General features: G+C 40.0%; 1 protein-coding gene across 1 annotated transcript; it reads right to left on the bottom strand.

Moving 5' to 3' along the window:
- Positions 1–8,255: 8,255 nt before the first annotated feature.
- On the bottom strand, positions 8,256–12,031 carry LOC133803777 (serine carboxypeptidase-like 42). The gene is made up of 10 exons (XM_062241896.1): positions 11,415–12,031; positions 10,506–10,613; positions 10,304–10,396; positions 10,105–10,197; positions 9,834–9,919; positions 9,447–9,725; positions 9,198–9,331; positions 8,996–9,088; positions 8,770–8,887; positions 8,256–8,690 (listed from the first exon to the last, which is right to left on the bottom strand). Exons 1-10 carry the CDS (start codon positions 11,650–11,652, stop codon positions 8,523–8,525), a joined length of 1,410 nt encoding a protein of 469 aa, XP_062097880.1. The 5' UTR covers positions 11,653–12,031; the 3' UTR covers positions 8,256–8,522.
- Between the last annotated feature and the right edge of the window lie 5,418 nt (positions 12,032–17,449).

The following is a 17,449-nucleotide window of genomic DNA, read 5'->3' as shown; positions in this document are numbered from 1 at the left end:
TATCACTGTAAGTCGGATTGACCCTGCGGAGGAGAGTCCCTCACCAGAGAAGCCGTATATTGTTTGGTTGCAGGGCTCCAAGTCCTTAACAGACAACTTCATGCGTTCCAGAGAAGATTTATACAGGATGTTCACTGAACTTCCTGTGTCGACTAGCACTCTTTTCACCATCATATTGGCCATTTGGATATCCACGACCAGCGGATCGGAGTGTGGGAACCAGACATGCTGAGCGTCGCAATCAGAAAAGGTTATTTCGCCTTCCTCTGATCGAGCCTTTTTTGGTGCGCGGTCCTCCACAGTCATCATCTCGATGTCCTGGTCATGGCGCAGAGTTCGAGCGTATCATTCCTTGGCCTTTCCACTGTTTCTCGCGAGGTGCGGGCCTCCACAGATGGTTAATAAGGTGCCAGTTACGGGATCAGGCTGCAAAGGTGGTGAGCGTTGGCGCGTAGGCGCTTGCTCGTTACCACTTGGAGCTTCTCGTTGGGAATTTCCCGAGGCCCGTATATATCTTCTTAAGTGTCCTTGTCTGATAAGGAACTCAATATCATCCTTCAACTGGTTGCATTCATTGGTATCATGTCCGTAGTTGTTATGATAACGACAGAACTTGGTAGTGTCTCTTCTCGAAATGTCCTTTCGAATGGGGGCAGGTTTCTTATAGGGCACATTGGAACTCATGGTCTGATATACCTCTCCCCGAGACTCAATAAGGGCAGTATAGTTAGTGAACCGAGGTTCATAACGATTACCCTTGGTTCTTTTATTGTCAGAGGTGGAAGGCTCGTTGTGTGGCCGTTTCCCACCATTCTTGCCATTGCCGTTGCCGTTCCCGTTGCCCTTGCCGTTGCCGTTGGGTTTTGACCCATTGGCGGCTTTGGCGGGCTCGACTGTCCCCTTATCTTTGCCTGGGGGTTTTCCCTCGTTGGCAATGACATCCTCGAGCTTGATATAGCGATCAACTCGATCTAAAAATTCCTGGGTTGTTCTAACCCCATGCTTTCTGAGGCTCTCCCAGAGAGGCGTACGACGCATAACTCCCGCTGTTATGGCCATCATCTTGCCTTCGTCTCCCACCGTTTTTGCTCTGGCGGCTGCTCACATGAAACGTTGAACGTAGTCTTTCAGCGATTCTCCGTCTTGCTGGCGTATTTCAACCAGCTGATTCGCCTCAGTAGGGTGCACACGACCCACATAGAACTGTCCGTAAAATTCTTTTACGAACATTTCCCAGGAAATTATACTTGCAGGAGGGAATTTGAAAAACCACTCCTGTGCAGCGTTAGAAAGTGTTGCAGGGAAGATCCTGCATCGAGCGCCTTCGAACACTTTCTGAATGTCCATTTGTATCTCAAATATGTTGACATGAGATACCGGGTCACCATACCAGTCAAAGTTCAGAAGCGTAGGCATTTTGAACTTGCTAGGAGTTTCCGCCATAGCTATCCTCTGGATGAAAGGAGTGCCTTTTCTCCTATCATGGTCGATATAAGATGTTCTTCCCCCGACCAGCTGCTGCACCGCCTAGTTGAGGGCATCTATCTGGGCTTGCACGGCGCTAGGAACCGCTGGGGCCTCTGCTGTTGCTGGGGGAATGTACTCATCGTGTCGCTCCCGGCGATCGTTGAGTACATCTCGCAAATCTTCGTCTCTTCTCCTCTGCTCGCTAGCTCCGAGCCGATCAAAGACATTGTTACGTCTGGGCTACCCCCCAGCATCGCGTCTTTCAGGGTAGTCGTCCCTAGGTGGTGGGCTTCTACCCCCTCCTCTTTCTTCGTTTCTCCGACCGGCATTACCTCTGCCTGAGTCGGCTTCGTTGTAATCGTGACCATCCCTAAACCTCGATTGGCCATGATGGGATCGACTGTTCCCTCGGTTGCCTTCCTGGGCTGGTACCTCCTGAGTGTTAGAGGGTGGCCTGCGCTGGTTGGCAGGTCCCCGTGCATTATCGTGCCGTGGGGGTCCCCGGACCGCAGAGCCTGTCTCCGAGTTCCTTCTGTTTCCAGAAGGACGCTGCCCTCTGCTCAGTGGATTCAGCTCGTCGCCCCTATGGCGTCTAGGACTACGGGGCGGCTGCCTGGCCCTATTCTGCCTCTGCTGAGGGGGATTGTCGCGACTAGCTTAGGATAAAGGCGGCGCTTCAGGATCCCTTGGTGGGAGATCATCCTGAGGCATTGTAGGCTGCTCGAGCCTTTGTGGGCTCGAGGGCTGGATAAGCGGGCTAGGATTAGGACCTCTTTGGGGCGGTCCGCTTGTGGCCTGATCAGGCTGCGAAGCAGGTACAGCCTGACTCCTAGCCATCTGTAAAGCAGCTTCAAGGGCTGCCATGGCCTCCCTCCTGCCTCTCACTTAGCTCCAGGCGCTGCCACTCGATTTCTTGTTGCTGCCACGCCATGATCTCAGCAGTGCTTTCTTGGCTGGCCCTCAGATTGGCCAGTTCATCCTGCAATACTCCCAGGGTACTCCTCAGCGTCTCGGAGTCCAGCTCTTCTTCATCTAATTCCAGATGTGGCTCATTCTCTGCCACGTTGGGAGGAGGAGGAGGCGGTTGAGATGGTGCAACGCTAGCCACCTGTCCAGTCTTCTTGGTAGTTTTCGCCATTGATGTTTCAATAACCTTGAATCAAGCTCTCAATGAAAGCACCAGAATGTTGACCCTGATTTTGGCCAACTGACACGGAGTCAAATACGCTTGACGTGGACAAATGTATTGAAATGAATGTGATGACGAAAACAACAAGAACACAAGAGTTTATAGTGGTTCGGCCCCAGAATCTGGTAATGACCTACGCCCACTTGAATTGTTATTGATATGAGATTCAAAGGGGTGATCAAAGAACTAAGGTTCAATGAGTTTCACTAACCTTTGAAGAAGAAAATACAAATATTCTAGTGTAATCTCTCTAATCTCGAATAATTCGCTAGCCAAAAGGAAAAAAAGTCCCTTCCCTTGAGCTCTCTTCTTCTATTTATAAGCTCAGGGAAGATTTACATTAATTTGTTACAGATATTCTTTCCTAAATAATCGGATACTCAGGAAATCATGGAAGATAATTTCGGATTCAATCATAACTGCCTAAGATTTCCTCCGTGTATAGCGTGCGTACGACCAGGCTGGTCGTATGAAGAAATCGATCGTTGCGACAATAGATGTCTTCCTGGTTGATAGTCGAGCACGGATTCTGCCAGATGTCAGCCACGTGTATTTAATGCCTACCATGCCATCCATGTCTGATTTTTGGGATAACACATTGTAATACTTCTGACTGAACAAGTCCTTGAATCCATCCCAACTTAGAGTAGTAACATCTCTGGTCTGTGATGCCACTTCCCACCAAATGCGGGCATCCCCTCTCAGCATATATGTGGCATAGGCCACCCTGTCATGACCCTCTACCCTCATGAAGTCCAGGATAGCGGTAATCATACTCATCCACTGTTCAACCTTTAGTGGATCTGGTCCCCCCTCAAAAGTTGGAGGATGCTGTCTCCTGAACTGCTCATACAACGGTTCCCACCTATTCCCAACCTCCACTGGCTATACAACTGGTGCCACTGCAGGTGGCACAATGGATGCAGCACTCCCTGACAGAGCCCGCTGTCTCAGAAGTCGGATCTGCTCATCTTGGCTCTGAAGCCGGGCTTGCATATCTGCCATTTTCTGCTACCAGTTCTCAGGGACTGGCGGAGGGTTCTAGCCCTGGTTATCATCTCTAGCCTTAAACCCAGTGTCGGCTAGTCGTACAGATTATCTTGGACACATAGCTATCCAAGTTAATCTGCAATCAACGACTCGGCGGTCCGACTATGATGACAGGGTAACAATCTTTCCATGCATCACCATTAAAACGCAACCAATCACAAGCAATCAAGATATAACAATTCATCCAACTATTCATCCACATGCAACAACAATGCTAATAAGCATGCCTCGATATCATCACACAATAGTCAAGGGCCAGGCCCTATCAGTATCTCATGCTACCTATTAATCAAACAGATATCAGCATTCATATTTCTTTCCAGTCACTTAAACACATAAACATGTATACACAATTACCAAACCCTGAGTTGAGCTTGTCTTTAGCGACGAATGTACATGTCCAACCAATCTTCAGGAACCCTTAAACCTAGACCGCTCTGATACCAAGTTGTAACGCCCTAGATAACCAAGACCGTTACACTGCGTGTTTATAAAGGTGCAAGACTTGCTAATAAAGTCATTTAGTTGAAAATGTGTTGCTAAACCATTGTTGAACTAGGGTTAAAATATTTTGCTCATAAAAGATAATTTTTCATTTAAATAGGTGTTTGTTACATGGGATCCCAAAATAAACAGGGTTAAAGAACAATTTACAAAATTTCAAAGGTTATATACAACCACAAGCCACTCTAATGGAAAAATAGGCATTTTAGGTTCTCTTGTCCCTGTATCATCCCTCAACCGTGGCGGCCGAGCAGCCGACTATGTACATTCTGCCCCCAGAGCTCTCCAATTCAGGGTTGGTCCAGCTTACCCTTGCCTTTACCTGCTTCACGTAGCACCCGTGAGCAAAGGCCTAGCAAGAAAATCATATAATAGAGCTAATCATTAATCAATAGTCAAATAATTCACAAATCATTAATCAGATACTTAGCAGACCACATTATTCACATAATCAGTGATATTAATCTACAAACCAATAATCAATCATCCAGGTAATAAATATTCCATAATCATCAGATTAATAACAGTAAACATATCACACAATATCCAGGGTCGACGCCCTTAGGCCGCACCCTCTGTTTATCCCACTGGTTCCGGCTCGCCTAGGCCGAGCTTAGTGATTATATAATTAACCTCAGCTACCAGTGGCCGAGCCGCGTCCTTGTGCGCCAACATTAATTCCGGCACTCGTAGGACGTTTAATTTCATGTTCACATGGCATAATACCATCATACAACATTGCATACAAGTATAGGGAACTCTTAGTCCCAACATAATCACACAACCGGGTGCAGTTTTCTTACCTTTGATTCCGAACGGAGAAGGTGAACTGACTCCGAGCACGATCCCTAGCCTCGAGCCTTGGCAACAAACCTAGTCACAAGAACTATCAATATCTATCAACTTCCAATCGGAAATAACATACTTAGGTAGAAAAACTAGCCTCCGGGACCTCAATTTCTACTAAACCGGGCATTGGAAATTGTCCCGAGCCCCTAAGTTTGAACCCTCGAGCCCTAACAAAACTAAGAACACTTCCATGCTCAAAACCCCCAGGCGAGTTGCGACTTGGCTCAGCAAGTCGCGACTTGCCCCAAGTCAGAAAGCAAGCCCTCACACCAAAGGGGAGGCGGGTCGCGACTTGGCCAAGCAAGTCGCGGTGCGCCCCCAAGTCAGAGAGCTCCTATGGCCAGGAGGGCCACACGCGCCGCGGCGCCCCCAGGCTGGGTCGCAGTGCGCCCTACGAACTCAGAGAAAACCTGGGTTTTCCTCCTTCTTTCAGCCAAGAACACACCAAACTACCCATAATTTTCCCCAAACTCCACACTAAACAAGCCACGAACTTAGACCTATAATCACCCCTATTTTCATCCTATAATTCCCAGCAACATAAAGAAACATCAACACCTCAATTCAGCCACAAGAATCACAATCTAACCACTGAGATTCTCCACTCAAACCATCAACCAAATTCATCACTAAATCTATACTCAAGAACCTAAAATTCAACTTAAACCATTCAACAAAACTCAGAAGTTTAGGATAGTAGTCTTACCTCAATTATGACTGAGCTCCTCCCTATTTTCCAGCTTCAACTCCAGCTTAGATTCTTCTCCAACTTCTTCAAAGATCTCCAGCCCAACAACTAGTCTTGGTCCTTGTACTTAACTTCAACTCAAAAGAGAGCAAGAGAGAGAGATAGAAAATCTCTTTGAGAGGGAGAGGAAACTAATTCTGTTCTCCCTTCTTTCTTTCTTCAATCTACAACCTTCTGTCTCATTCTAAGATAAAACTTGATTATATCCTTGGTTTAGGAAAATACCATTTTTCCCTCCCAAAATATAACTAACATAAAACTTAATTCCTACTAATTCATTAGTCTAGGGGTATAATTGTCATTTGTTCCCAATTCCTACTAATTCCTCAAGTGTTCCTTAATATTTACCACCTAAATCTCGTTATCCAATTAATCACCAATTATTTACCCAATGTCTAATAATCTCCAATATATCTCCTAAATTCACGAAAATACCCCCACACTTCCCCGAGTCGGGTATAAATCCCCGCAGTGACTATTTCGCCAAACCGCTCACTAGGACCGTCTCGAGCCATATGCTGCAAATATATCCACATAATAATGTGGTCTCAACAATTTATTGCAAATAATCACATTTATGCCCTCAACAGGCCAAAATTACAGAAATACCCCTATAATCTAAACAGGGCCTACATGCCTACTAATACTCATAATCATGCATCAAATAATTTGAATCACACATAAACCAATTATGCCCTCCCGACACACTAATCAAGGCCCTTAAGCCTTATTAGCGATTTTGGGTCGTTACAGCAATGGTAAAGATACATTGGCTTTTAGTGAACCATGGACCCCAAGACCTCCATCTTTTCTCCCGAGTACAATTGATATATCTGATCCTCTTAGAGTACATGATCTCATAGAAACTCCTGGTTCGCGGAACATGATACGAGTCCAACAATTTTTTAATGCTGCTAACGCCCAAAACATCTTAACCATACCTTTAACTCCTTTTGATAATCCAGATTCATGGCTTTGGCACTATAAAAATCATGGGAACTATTTTGTCAAAAGTGGGTATAATCTAGCCTCGACTATGGATAATGCACTGCCCTCTTCTTCTGGTACAATATTAGCAATGTGGTGGAAGTCCTTTAGGGGAATCAAAATACCACGTAAAATTTTACATTTTGCTTGGAGAGAATACCATGAAATTTTGCCCACTCTTAAAGGTTTAAATCGACGCAATATCTCTTCACACAATGTTTGTCCACTATGTGGTTTTGGAGAGGATTCTAATGCACATGCTGTCTTTTGGTGTCCTTTCTCTAAAGAAATATGGGATTGGTGGGATTATCCATTCATGTCACATAGGAAAGAAGATGTTTTCTTTAAGGAAATTCTACTTTATCCCTCTGAAATTCTGGAAAAAGAATACTTTCAAAAAATGTTCATCATAGCTTGGGTAGTTTAGTTTGAGAGGAATAAAATAACTCATGGACATCCAGCAAGACAAGGATACCAAGTGTTTGAATGGGTAACCCAATACTGGGAATCAATAAGAAGCACGCAGAGAACGACAGAGCAACCCTTACAAAGTGCAAAATCTCCACACCAAAGAAGAGAAGATTCAGGGAACCATTCCATTATCTTATCAGTGGATGCTGCAATATCTAACCAGACGGAAACGATAATATTTAGAGCAATCATCCTCTCCCCCGAGAAGGAAGTTATTGTAGCTCTATCAAAGTCTTTAAAAGGTAAGTGTCATTTTTCTTTAAGTTAAAACTTACTACAAAAACTCAACAACTAAAAGATAGAGGTATTCCCATAAGTGAGCAAAAAATGTAAATGATTATATCGATTTTAGGGACCTATCCCTTTGGTTAATGTTATTTGATTGCTTTAAATGGAGGTTTTGTTTTTATTTTTTCAATTCCTATGACATACATTTGTTTTGTTCTTACCTAATCTATCTATGGATTGTAGTGCAGGAATGTTGTCAGCCTTTCAAGCAGAAGCTATTGCACTATTGGTCGCACTCATTTGGGCTCAAAGGCTTGGACTTCAGCTGGATTTTGTTTTTTCTGACTCCCTTTCTCTTGTTTTGGCTTTGATTAATAACATAGCCTATTAAAATGAACTGGGGATTATTTTTTCAGATATTAAAACTTTATTGTCTACTTTTCCGATGACATCTTTGTCACATGTTAGTCGTAAGTTTAATAATGTGGCTCATGGTTTGGCGAAGCATGCCCTTAGACTAGACGATGAGTTTTGCTAGTTGGAGGAAATTACCCCTCCAATTTGTACTCTTTTTCCGTTACAATTGGAATAGTAATAAACTTTATTTCCGACAAAAGAATAAACAATATCAAATGAACATTATTAAAAACATAAGGTACCAATCCAAATAAAATAGAGAGTAACAAATAAGTATTTACCCTGGAAATTATGTACTATAACTACTTACGTTTTATAACAAAATTTGCAAAATATTCCATAAGAAGAGTTAATGATGAACCTTTTACTAATTCTGTCCAACAACACAAGGAAGGAATGTAGAAAATTCTCAATCACATTTTAACAATTTTGCAAAATACAATCAATTGTTTCCCCTTTCTTTCTTTCTTTTTAAATATTCCATGAAAACTAATCAATCACTATATCATCTTTCGTTATTGCCTCTATGAAAGCAAATTTCGATATCCTTCAATTAAAAAGAAAAAGAAAAGCTACTGATCTTCCACTCAATAGCAGCTCTCTAAAATCTTCTCAATCATCAATGGAAGGACGAGTATTGTTTGGCAGCCTTCGGCCACGAACGAACGAGCTGAACAGATGCAATGCTCTTGAAGGCTGCGCATATGGCACCATATGAGCAGCCCCTCTTACCGTGGCAAAAGTCAGCAGATTTCCATACTCAGTAGCCCAGCCTCCAACCTGTCAAAAAACATGGAACTCATTAAGGTTCATGACTCGAACATGAACACAAAAAAAACTTGGTTGCAGCAGTAGGTACCTGGCCTTTGTGAAACCAAGCTCCATATGGGACTGTAATCTTGAAATTTAGATCGTGCGCTAGTTCACGAATGAGGGTTCGTGAACCTAGTAAAGGCACCACGGAATCTTGGTCCCCACTGCAATTGATTATTGGTTGATGATGATGTTTAGTCATGGAGGAGTGGTGGATCAAACTAAGTTTGAGACTCACTTTTGTTTCATTTGGACAAACGTAGAAACTTTACCTGAAAACCCAAACTGGAATGTGATTTTGAACTATTCTTTTGAGCAATGGTAGGATGTTTATGTTACCATCTGTGTCACTGTAATTTAAAACTCTGTATAACAAAAGAAACATGAAAAGATTGGTCAAGCCATATCAGACAATGGCATGGTCACTTAAGAGTTGCATTTGTGAGTGAGTGAGCTATGATAATGGTCACTTACCCACTACACATGGACCAGCTGTAAGGTAAATTTGTTCGGTTGGCATGAAGAGCTTTCTGAACCTCGGGAAGGTTGAAATAGAAACGCCTTTCGAAAGTCATGCACACATCAACACCGACGCTTATCTTAGTAGCCTGCAAAAGAGGAGACGGGACAGAAAGATAATATCTTGTAACGAAAGGGAGAGAGAATTTCGCAGGAAAATTCAAAAATAAGTAAGCAATGAGTGAAAAGAATCATTTGGAATACCATTTTTCGCAATCTCAGCTCTTGCTGGACGATCGATGGATAACAAACATCAAGGATCACGTCATAGTTGTTTATGTAATTACCAACTATGTCATTGGCTTCAGATAAGGCTGTGTTGCAAGACTGTGTTATATTGTGGGGACTTGCAAAGACATAATCATCAAAATCACATTCGTTCATGATGGTAAGACCGACTTCGTCAGAAATCATTCCATGTGACCAAAAGAATTCATATGTAGCTGGAGCATCCCGATCAAGTTTGAGTAGAGGATTCCCAATCTAACAAGGGAAATTAATCAGTATGAATTTTTTTTTCAGATGAAATTATAAAGAAAAAGTTGAAAGAAGTAATGAAGTAAAGCTAAGAAGTATAAAAGAAAGTCTTACAGCAATTCCTTTTATATTGAACTTGAAACCAGTTGAATGTTCATTGTAATCCAATAAAGCAATAGCTAATTGTGGTATATAGTGCCCTACAATAAAAAGTCACACATATATTTGTCATGGAGAGAAAAATAATAAAATGAATCACAATTTAATTGCTTGCATAAAGGAAGTAATCTAAAGAATAGAGAACAAAGCAGAAAATTAAAGTTAAATGATCTATTCATTGTATATGCTGATAAAATCATAAAATTTGCTAAGGAAGTTATCAAACCTGCATAGCTTTCTCCAGTAAGAAACAAATCTCTAGATCTGAAAGACGGGAATTTCTCGAACCATTTCAAGAAGAATACACGCATGTCATTGGCTGTCATCAAAAGGAACAACTTGGTACGCAAAATAACAGACACCAAAAAACAAAGCACAGTCTAAGGAAAAAAATTGAGAAGCACAATAGATGCTTGTAAGATTACCAGTGGAAGCATCGCCCGCATTATAATCTGAAGTGGTGTTGGAGTATGACCATCCCACACCAGCAGGAGACTCAATAAAGAGGAGATTTGATGCTGCAAAAGATAAGAGCAGTGAACAATATAGATGGGATTCATTCCACTATAAGAATACTTGTATATCAGTTTTAAAAATGTGTCCAAGCTACAATCTTTCATATCTTACCTCTGTTCCATGACATCGAATTTCTGCGAAGGCCCCGGCCATTGCCTATGGGATAGAATGGACCCAATTCTGTAAATGCACCTCCACCAATAGAGGAACAACCAGGACCTGAACATGATGAAAGTATTTACCACTGGCTAAGATAAGATATTTCATATCTTGTTGTAATGTAAGATTATTCTAATACCATGTTAGATTACCAGTCCATCCTAAAAGCTTAAGGGTCAACTATAGTATTACATTCTTCACAATTGTTGTAAAAACGCAAGCTTTTTTACAATCCCTTCAGTTTAGATTTGTTGCAACACCTTATTTTCCTTTCTCATTTTCTCATTTCAAATAAGTTGTAGTTGCCATTTTTTTTGGCTAAAAGTTTTTAAACTGTTTCGAGTGACTGGAAAGATATGGCACAAGATTCTTGACCGGTTTTCTAATAAGATTTGGGGCTAAGGTCCAGACTATGTTTATTTACAATTGTAACAAAATAACAAATACTACATTTCCAAAATGTTATTATATACAAAACTTTAGCACATCTAAGTACTTTTTCCAAAACCAACTACCCAGAACTAGCTCCATTTCAAAATTCAAAACCAGAAGTACTAGAGATAATTTAAAAAATTAAAGGCATAAACTTTGAAATGAGGGAGAGAGAGAGAGAACAATACACAAATACATAGGGAACATGAACATTTCAGAGAAGAAGTGAATGAGAAGGTGAAATAGAGGGAAGCACACACTCCAACAAGGAAATAAAATGGAGAATGAAAGGAACCAATTACTCAAACAAGCTCCAGAATAAACATAAAACAAAAAACATTTTTTTTTCTCTCAGATTTGAAATTTTTTGAATAGGCATGAAATTCAATTGAACAGAAGTACAAGAGGAAGGAGTGAAAAAAAACAAACCTCCATTGAGCCACACTGTAAGGGGTTTTTTGTCAGGCACCTTATCTGCTTCAACAAAGTAATAAAACAAGCTCCGGCCAGCTTTGACATCAACATCAACATACCCTGCATATTGCCTAAACCCAACTTTGGGTTGTCCTGGTAATCCCACCACCAGATCCTCAGCTGGGTATGCCTCAACTCGAACCAAAATCAACCAAACACAGCTCAACACAACACCAAACAAACAACCAGCCATTTTGGAGAATCCCAAGATTCTCACAACCCAAACACAACTTTCTTGTATCTACTATGTATTTATTCCTTTACATAATTCTCCTATTTATATAAATTATTATCTTATCTATTTCCCTAAGAAACAAACTTCTGTTACAAAAACTAAGAAGGGCACGTGATTCCTGGCCTGCTTTGACCAAATGGGTACTAAATAATTTATTGAAAGAATCGAGTTTGATACAATGGACCAATGGCAATAAAGACAGAATAAACTTGATAATAAAGAAAAAAGATTCAGATTTTTTTTATGGAAAAAAATATTTGTTTCTTACTTGTTTGACTTGGGAAGAGATTTCAGGCTACAACTTAGGAAGAGTCAATAGTTTTCTTTGTAATATCCGGTAACAAGTCTTGCCAACTTTCTATAGATAAATATGAATATTGATAACAATATTTGATTTTGTACTTTTGTAAGGGTAAAACCCAGTTGGCATTTTCCAAAGTTGATCAATATATTTATGGCTTTCTCTATTCCAACGGCAAAATGAAGAAAGGAAAAAAAACAAAAACAAATAAATACAGATTTAAACCAACCCAGCGGTAAAATATACCCTCTAAAGGTGTGATTTTTAAATTTTAAAAAGGAAAAAGGTGTGATCTTTAATATTTGAACAATTTAAGAAAAACATCTAATTTAACAAACAAAAAAGATGAGAGATGATCTTATAATAAGAAGAAGGGATATATACAACAAAAATACCATATTTATTACATTTGTAGCACTTAAGTACCAAATTTATTTTTTTGTAGGTGAAAGTATATTTCGTCCATGTTTTGTTGCAACCATTAGTTCCAACCGTTAAATGTGTTTGTAACATGTTCATAAAAGTACCAAATTAAATTAATATTTGTGGTGAAAGTACATAATTTAATAGATATGTGCGGCAAAAATACCCAAGTTATGAGATATTTGTGGCACAAGACTCGGGTTATAAGCAAATTTGACATCATGTAGTGGACTTAGCGGCAAAATAAACAACTGCAGTAAAATATAGACGGAAGATACTTTCGCTGACAAAAAAATAATTTAGGACTTAAGTGTTACAAACGTAATAATTTGTGTACTTTCGCCGCAAATATCTCTAATAAGAATAGGAGTTCACTAACCTTGCTAGTCTAAACAAAACACCAGTTCTCTGACACGCAAGAGCAGCACCACCACGAAAGAAGCCACACTAACCCCAAGCTCAATTGCTAGTCCACTAGCCGAAGCCAACAACAACCCCATCCTAGAGAAACCTAAGAGTATCCTAGGAGACAAAATTATTTTTGCACCTTTGTTTGGTCACCATAAATTATTTTTTGGATATTACATTTTGTAAAATAATTGAAATAGACAACTAAACTCAATTTTTGTCAAATATTTTTAAACTGAAATTACAAATAATTTACCAAACTAACCATTAAAAAAAACAATCATTCTACCTAATAAATGTATTGTTATATTCAATTTTTTATTCATCCGACAAATAATGCATCTCATATATAATTGAAATAAAAGAAGAGTAATGATATGTGATACCAAAATATATATACCTAAATATTACATAGAGTCACATGGTAGTTTAGCCAAGTCAGTCATACTTATCAAAATTGGACTTATTGTTTTAAAAATTGGTGTGCCAACCATAATTATTAAAACTGGACTTGTTGTTTTAAAAATAAATGTCACGTCACTGTGTCTAATGTTTGCGTACATAGTGCACATATCATTTATATAAAAAAAGAATGCATCCAACATTTCTCAAGAATAAATAATAACAGTAACTTAATATTTTGATAAATTAAACCAAAAATATGTATATGCAAAGTCAAATATTAATTTACATCTTTGTACAATCAAATTACTCTCTCTAATTTTATAATAATCAACTATTTTGAACACCCCTTAGAATCTTCTTCACTCTACTAGTGTAAATGTAATGTATTATTAATATCCAAGAAAAATGACAAAAAAAGAAGAAGAGGAAAATAGATAGAAAACAAAATAGCAATTGTAACGACCCAAAATCGCTAATAAGGCTTACGGGCCTTGATTAGTGTGCCAGGAGGGCATGTTGGGATTTATGTGCGATTTTATGAGTTAAATGCATGATTATGATTTAAAGCATGTTATATGACTAATTGAACATTCGAGATGCATGACTACGTGGTTAGTATGCATGTTAGGTGAAATAAATATGCATGTGGACCCCGTTTTCATGATAGGGGTAAATTGGTAATTTTAGACCGCTGAGGGCATATATGTGATAATTGTATTCTGTGAATTGTACCACGTGAGTGTGGTGTTATTATTGTGATGTACGTGCCGAGACGGTCCTAGAGAGCAAATTAACTTAAAAGTCACAACGAGATTTCTATACCCGGCTCGGGAGGAGCCTAGGGGTACCTTGGGAATTCTATGGTTAAGTTGAGATTTAGCGGGTAATGGTTATTGGTGATTGAGTAACCTGGGTAACCATTAGTTACTGCTGTGAGTAACAAGTTTAGTTGGAAAATGGTAGAATTGAAATATTAGTGAAAGGACCAGAGTGCCCTTGAGGACTTAGTTGGGAAATGATTATTTGGAGGGGTAGCATGGTCATTTGGCAAGGGGTTTAGACAATTTCAGCTGGGATTATAGGGTACACGGTTTGGGCATTTGGGTTATTTGATGGCTTTGTTAAAAATAAAGAGAAGGAAAGTTAGGGCAATGAGAAGAAGAAGAAGAAGAAGAAGAAGAAGAAGAGAAAAAAAGGGGTTGAAGTGGGAGTTTAGGAGGAGATCAAGGAGGTTTTTGGGTGAATTCTCTACTTAAGGTAAGGATTTTATGCATATTTAAGAGTTGTTTTTGTTTTGATTTGTGAAATTTAAAGCTTGAGTTAAGTTTTGTAAAGTTTTAGTTTGAAGTTGCTGATTTTGCAATCTAAGGGTGGATTGTTGGGTATGTTTGTGTTTTGAGCTTGAATCTAGAGTTTATGGGTTGTTAGATGGTTTATTTGATGTTTTAAATTGATCTTGGGGTTTAGGTATTTGTTTGGGATGATTTGGAGAGGTTTTAGTTCGGGAAAAACGCAAGAGAAAACCCAGAAATCTGGGTTCGCGAAGGAGCGTCGCGACCTTGTTCTTGGGCGCCGCGGCGTGAGGCTGATTCCAGGAAGGGTGAGGCTTCTGACTTGCTGGGCGCCGCGGCCCTCTAGGGCAGCGCCGCGGCACTAGGCTATTTTCAGGATGGGAAATTTTGCAATTTCGAGGCCTTTGCTCCGGGGGTTCGGGGGATGTTTCCAATGGATTGTTTTAGGAATTTGGGAGTCCCGAAAGTACGGGATTGGTCCCGGGAAATGGTTTTGGGTTGGTTAGTATTAAAAGTCTTATATGTGTGTTGTGACTAGGATTTCGAGGAGGCTCATGCTAGAGGACCGTGCTTGTGGCCTTGGTGCATCGGAAAGCTCGGAATACAGGTAAGAAAACTATAACACCCGTAGGATAGGGCATGGGCCCATAGTGTGATTGCAGGGCACGACCCTATATTGCATTATATGTTAGGGTGTAGACTTTATTGAATTGATATATATGTTCAAATGTTATTTGAGTTAGACTATCTGTGATTATAGTTGAATGATACGGCGCGGAGCCGAGAACGGCAATGGAGCCGAGAACGGCGAAAGGCCGAGAACGGCAGTGGGGCCGGAAGTAGCACTTAGCACCTGGGATGCTTATAGTCAGGGTCGGACCCAGTGGATAAATGTGATATCCTTACGGTAAGGACCGAGACCCCAGGCTTTGGTAAGGTTTTTGGGGCGGCACGGCCGTGTTTGCTTAGTCTAATGGTTGACTTGTTTATCTGTGGACTATCTGGTATGATTAACTGTATAATTTGCATATGTTATGTACTGCATGAGTTTTCTTGCTGGGCTTCGGCTCACGGGTGCTCTGTGTTGCAGGTAAGGGCAAAGATTGAGTCAACCAGCCATGAGTACGGAGAGCGTGAAGCGACGCGTACATGTTTGGCCTGCCCGACTGCTTTGGTTGGGGGTTTATTCGAAAATGGCTGTAATAATCTATGATTTTTAGAACTGATCAACTGTAAACTTATTTCAAGATGTAAATAGTTTTCAAACCTTATTTTGGGATCCCAAATGTTTAATACTAGAAGTTTTTATTGAAACAACGCATTTTCAAAGATTACAACCTTAACTTTTAATTAGTCACACTTTCGTTTAAAAATCTCGGTTAGCGAGTTAATTGCACAAAGTTTTCTTTTAAAACTCACTTGGTAACGGCTCTAAGGAAGTAGGGCGTTACAGCAATCCTAATTATGTTGACCCTTTTGTTTTCAAGTAAGTTGCAATACCACACCACTAGCTCACTTTGAAACAATGCCATTTTACACGGGTCGGGTTTTCGGGTTTCGAGTTCATCAGGTTCGGGTTTAACGGGTTTCGGGTTGAGAAAAATGGTACCGAAACCGATCAAATTTTTTTGGGTTTTTTTGGGTTTCGGGTTTTATTCGGGTTCGGGTTTGATTCCGGTTGGGCTGGGCCATTTGTGTTTTGGGCTGAAAAGCCAAATTTTGTAAAAATACCATTTTTTTACACTTTTTTTCAAGAATACCATTTTTTCTTCAAAAATACCCTTCTTTTTTCGGATTTTGGGTTTGATTTTGGGTTGGACTGGGCCAACTGGGTTTTGGGCCGAAAAGCCAAAATTTGCAAAAATACCATTTTTTTTACAAAAAGACCATTTTTTTTTTTTTCAGATTTCGGGTTTGAATCCGAACCTGAGTTTTAACAAACTTCAAACCTGAACCCGACCCGAATTTTGTCGGGTTCGGGTCGGATTTAACCCGAATTCGACGGGTTTTCCCAAAAAACGGGTTTTCGGGTTGCGAGTCAGACGGTTTTTCGGGTCAAATGTTCACCCAAAGAGAAATAGATACTCTTAGAAATGCACGCGTGGCCCTATTTGGTTTTGGGGTCCCTAATCATCATGATACGGTGCTTTTGATTCCTTTAGGATCTCAATGTAATATTCTTTTAAATAATATAATGTTAGATTAAATTATATGATAAAATATGATTTGTCACACTTTGCAATATAGTATTGAAAGTTATAAAATTGAACCATGTATGTGCCTAAATGTAACATATTTTAGAATTACAAAATCAGTTACAAATTTGTAACTCTTAAATATTACTCAATAATGTGTAGATTATATGTTACACATTTTGAGTTTGAATTTCATAGAGCTATTATGTAATATAGTTGTTGAATACATGTTTTTAACTCTCATGAGGTGTATGGAGGTTACAAAATCACGTGGAAAGAGAATGAGACGTTTCTTAGGAAACTGAAAAATATTGGAAGCTGAAATTGTACTGCATCCTGTCCGCAGCCAGTGATTATCTCTGGTCGCGGCCTAAGGGACAGAGGTCAGTGGCCGCGGCCACTGATACTCCTAGTCGCGTCCTGGGGCGATGACACCCTATTCCAATTTTATTTTTTCTCCAATTTGAACGGTTTTAACATCTCAAGTAACTTTTAAATCTTCATTTTAATTTCATAAACACCCTATTCATTTTAATTAGTGACAGCCATGTGGGTTGGTGGAATTTGAAATTCAAATGGTATCTCAAACTCTATAAATAAGAGTCTAATGCTCACTTGTAAGACACACAATTTTCTAACCACAAAGCACTTGGCTGAAAAATACACCATAGAAACTTGATAATTCCAGAGAGTTATTTCCTTGAGAGATCCCTTAGTGCTTAGAGAATAGA

Source organism: Humulus lupulus, chromosome X (genome assembly GCF_963169125.1).
Source record: "Humulus lupulus chromosome X, drHumLupu1.1, whole genome shotgun sequence".
Taxonomy (NCBI): Eukaryota; Viridiplantae; Streptophyta; class Magnoliopsida; order Rosales; family Cannabaceae; genus Humulus; species Humulus lupulus.
This window is presented reverse-complemented; position numbering and strand designations above follow the sequence as displayed.

Bases quoted from the DNA above. Each gene is read 5' to 3' on its own strand.
- LOC133803777 (XM_062241896.1), bottom strand. From the start codon at position 11,652: ATGGCTGGTTGTTTGTTTGGTGTTGTGTTGAGCTGTGTTTGGTTGATT. The intron at 9,332-9,446 runs GTATTCCAAATG...CCTCTTTTGCAG, and splicing joins AGCTGAGATTGCGAAAAATG to GCTACTAAGATAAGCGTCGG. The intron at 9,089-9,197 runs GTAAGTGACCAT...TTTGTTATACAG, and splicing joins AGCTGGTCCATGTGTAGTGG to AGTTTTAAATTACAGTGACA.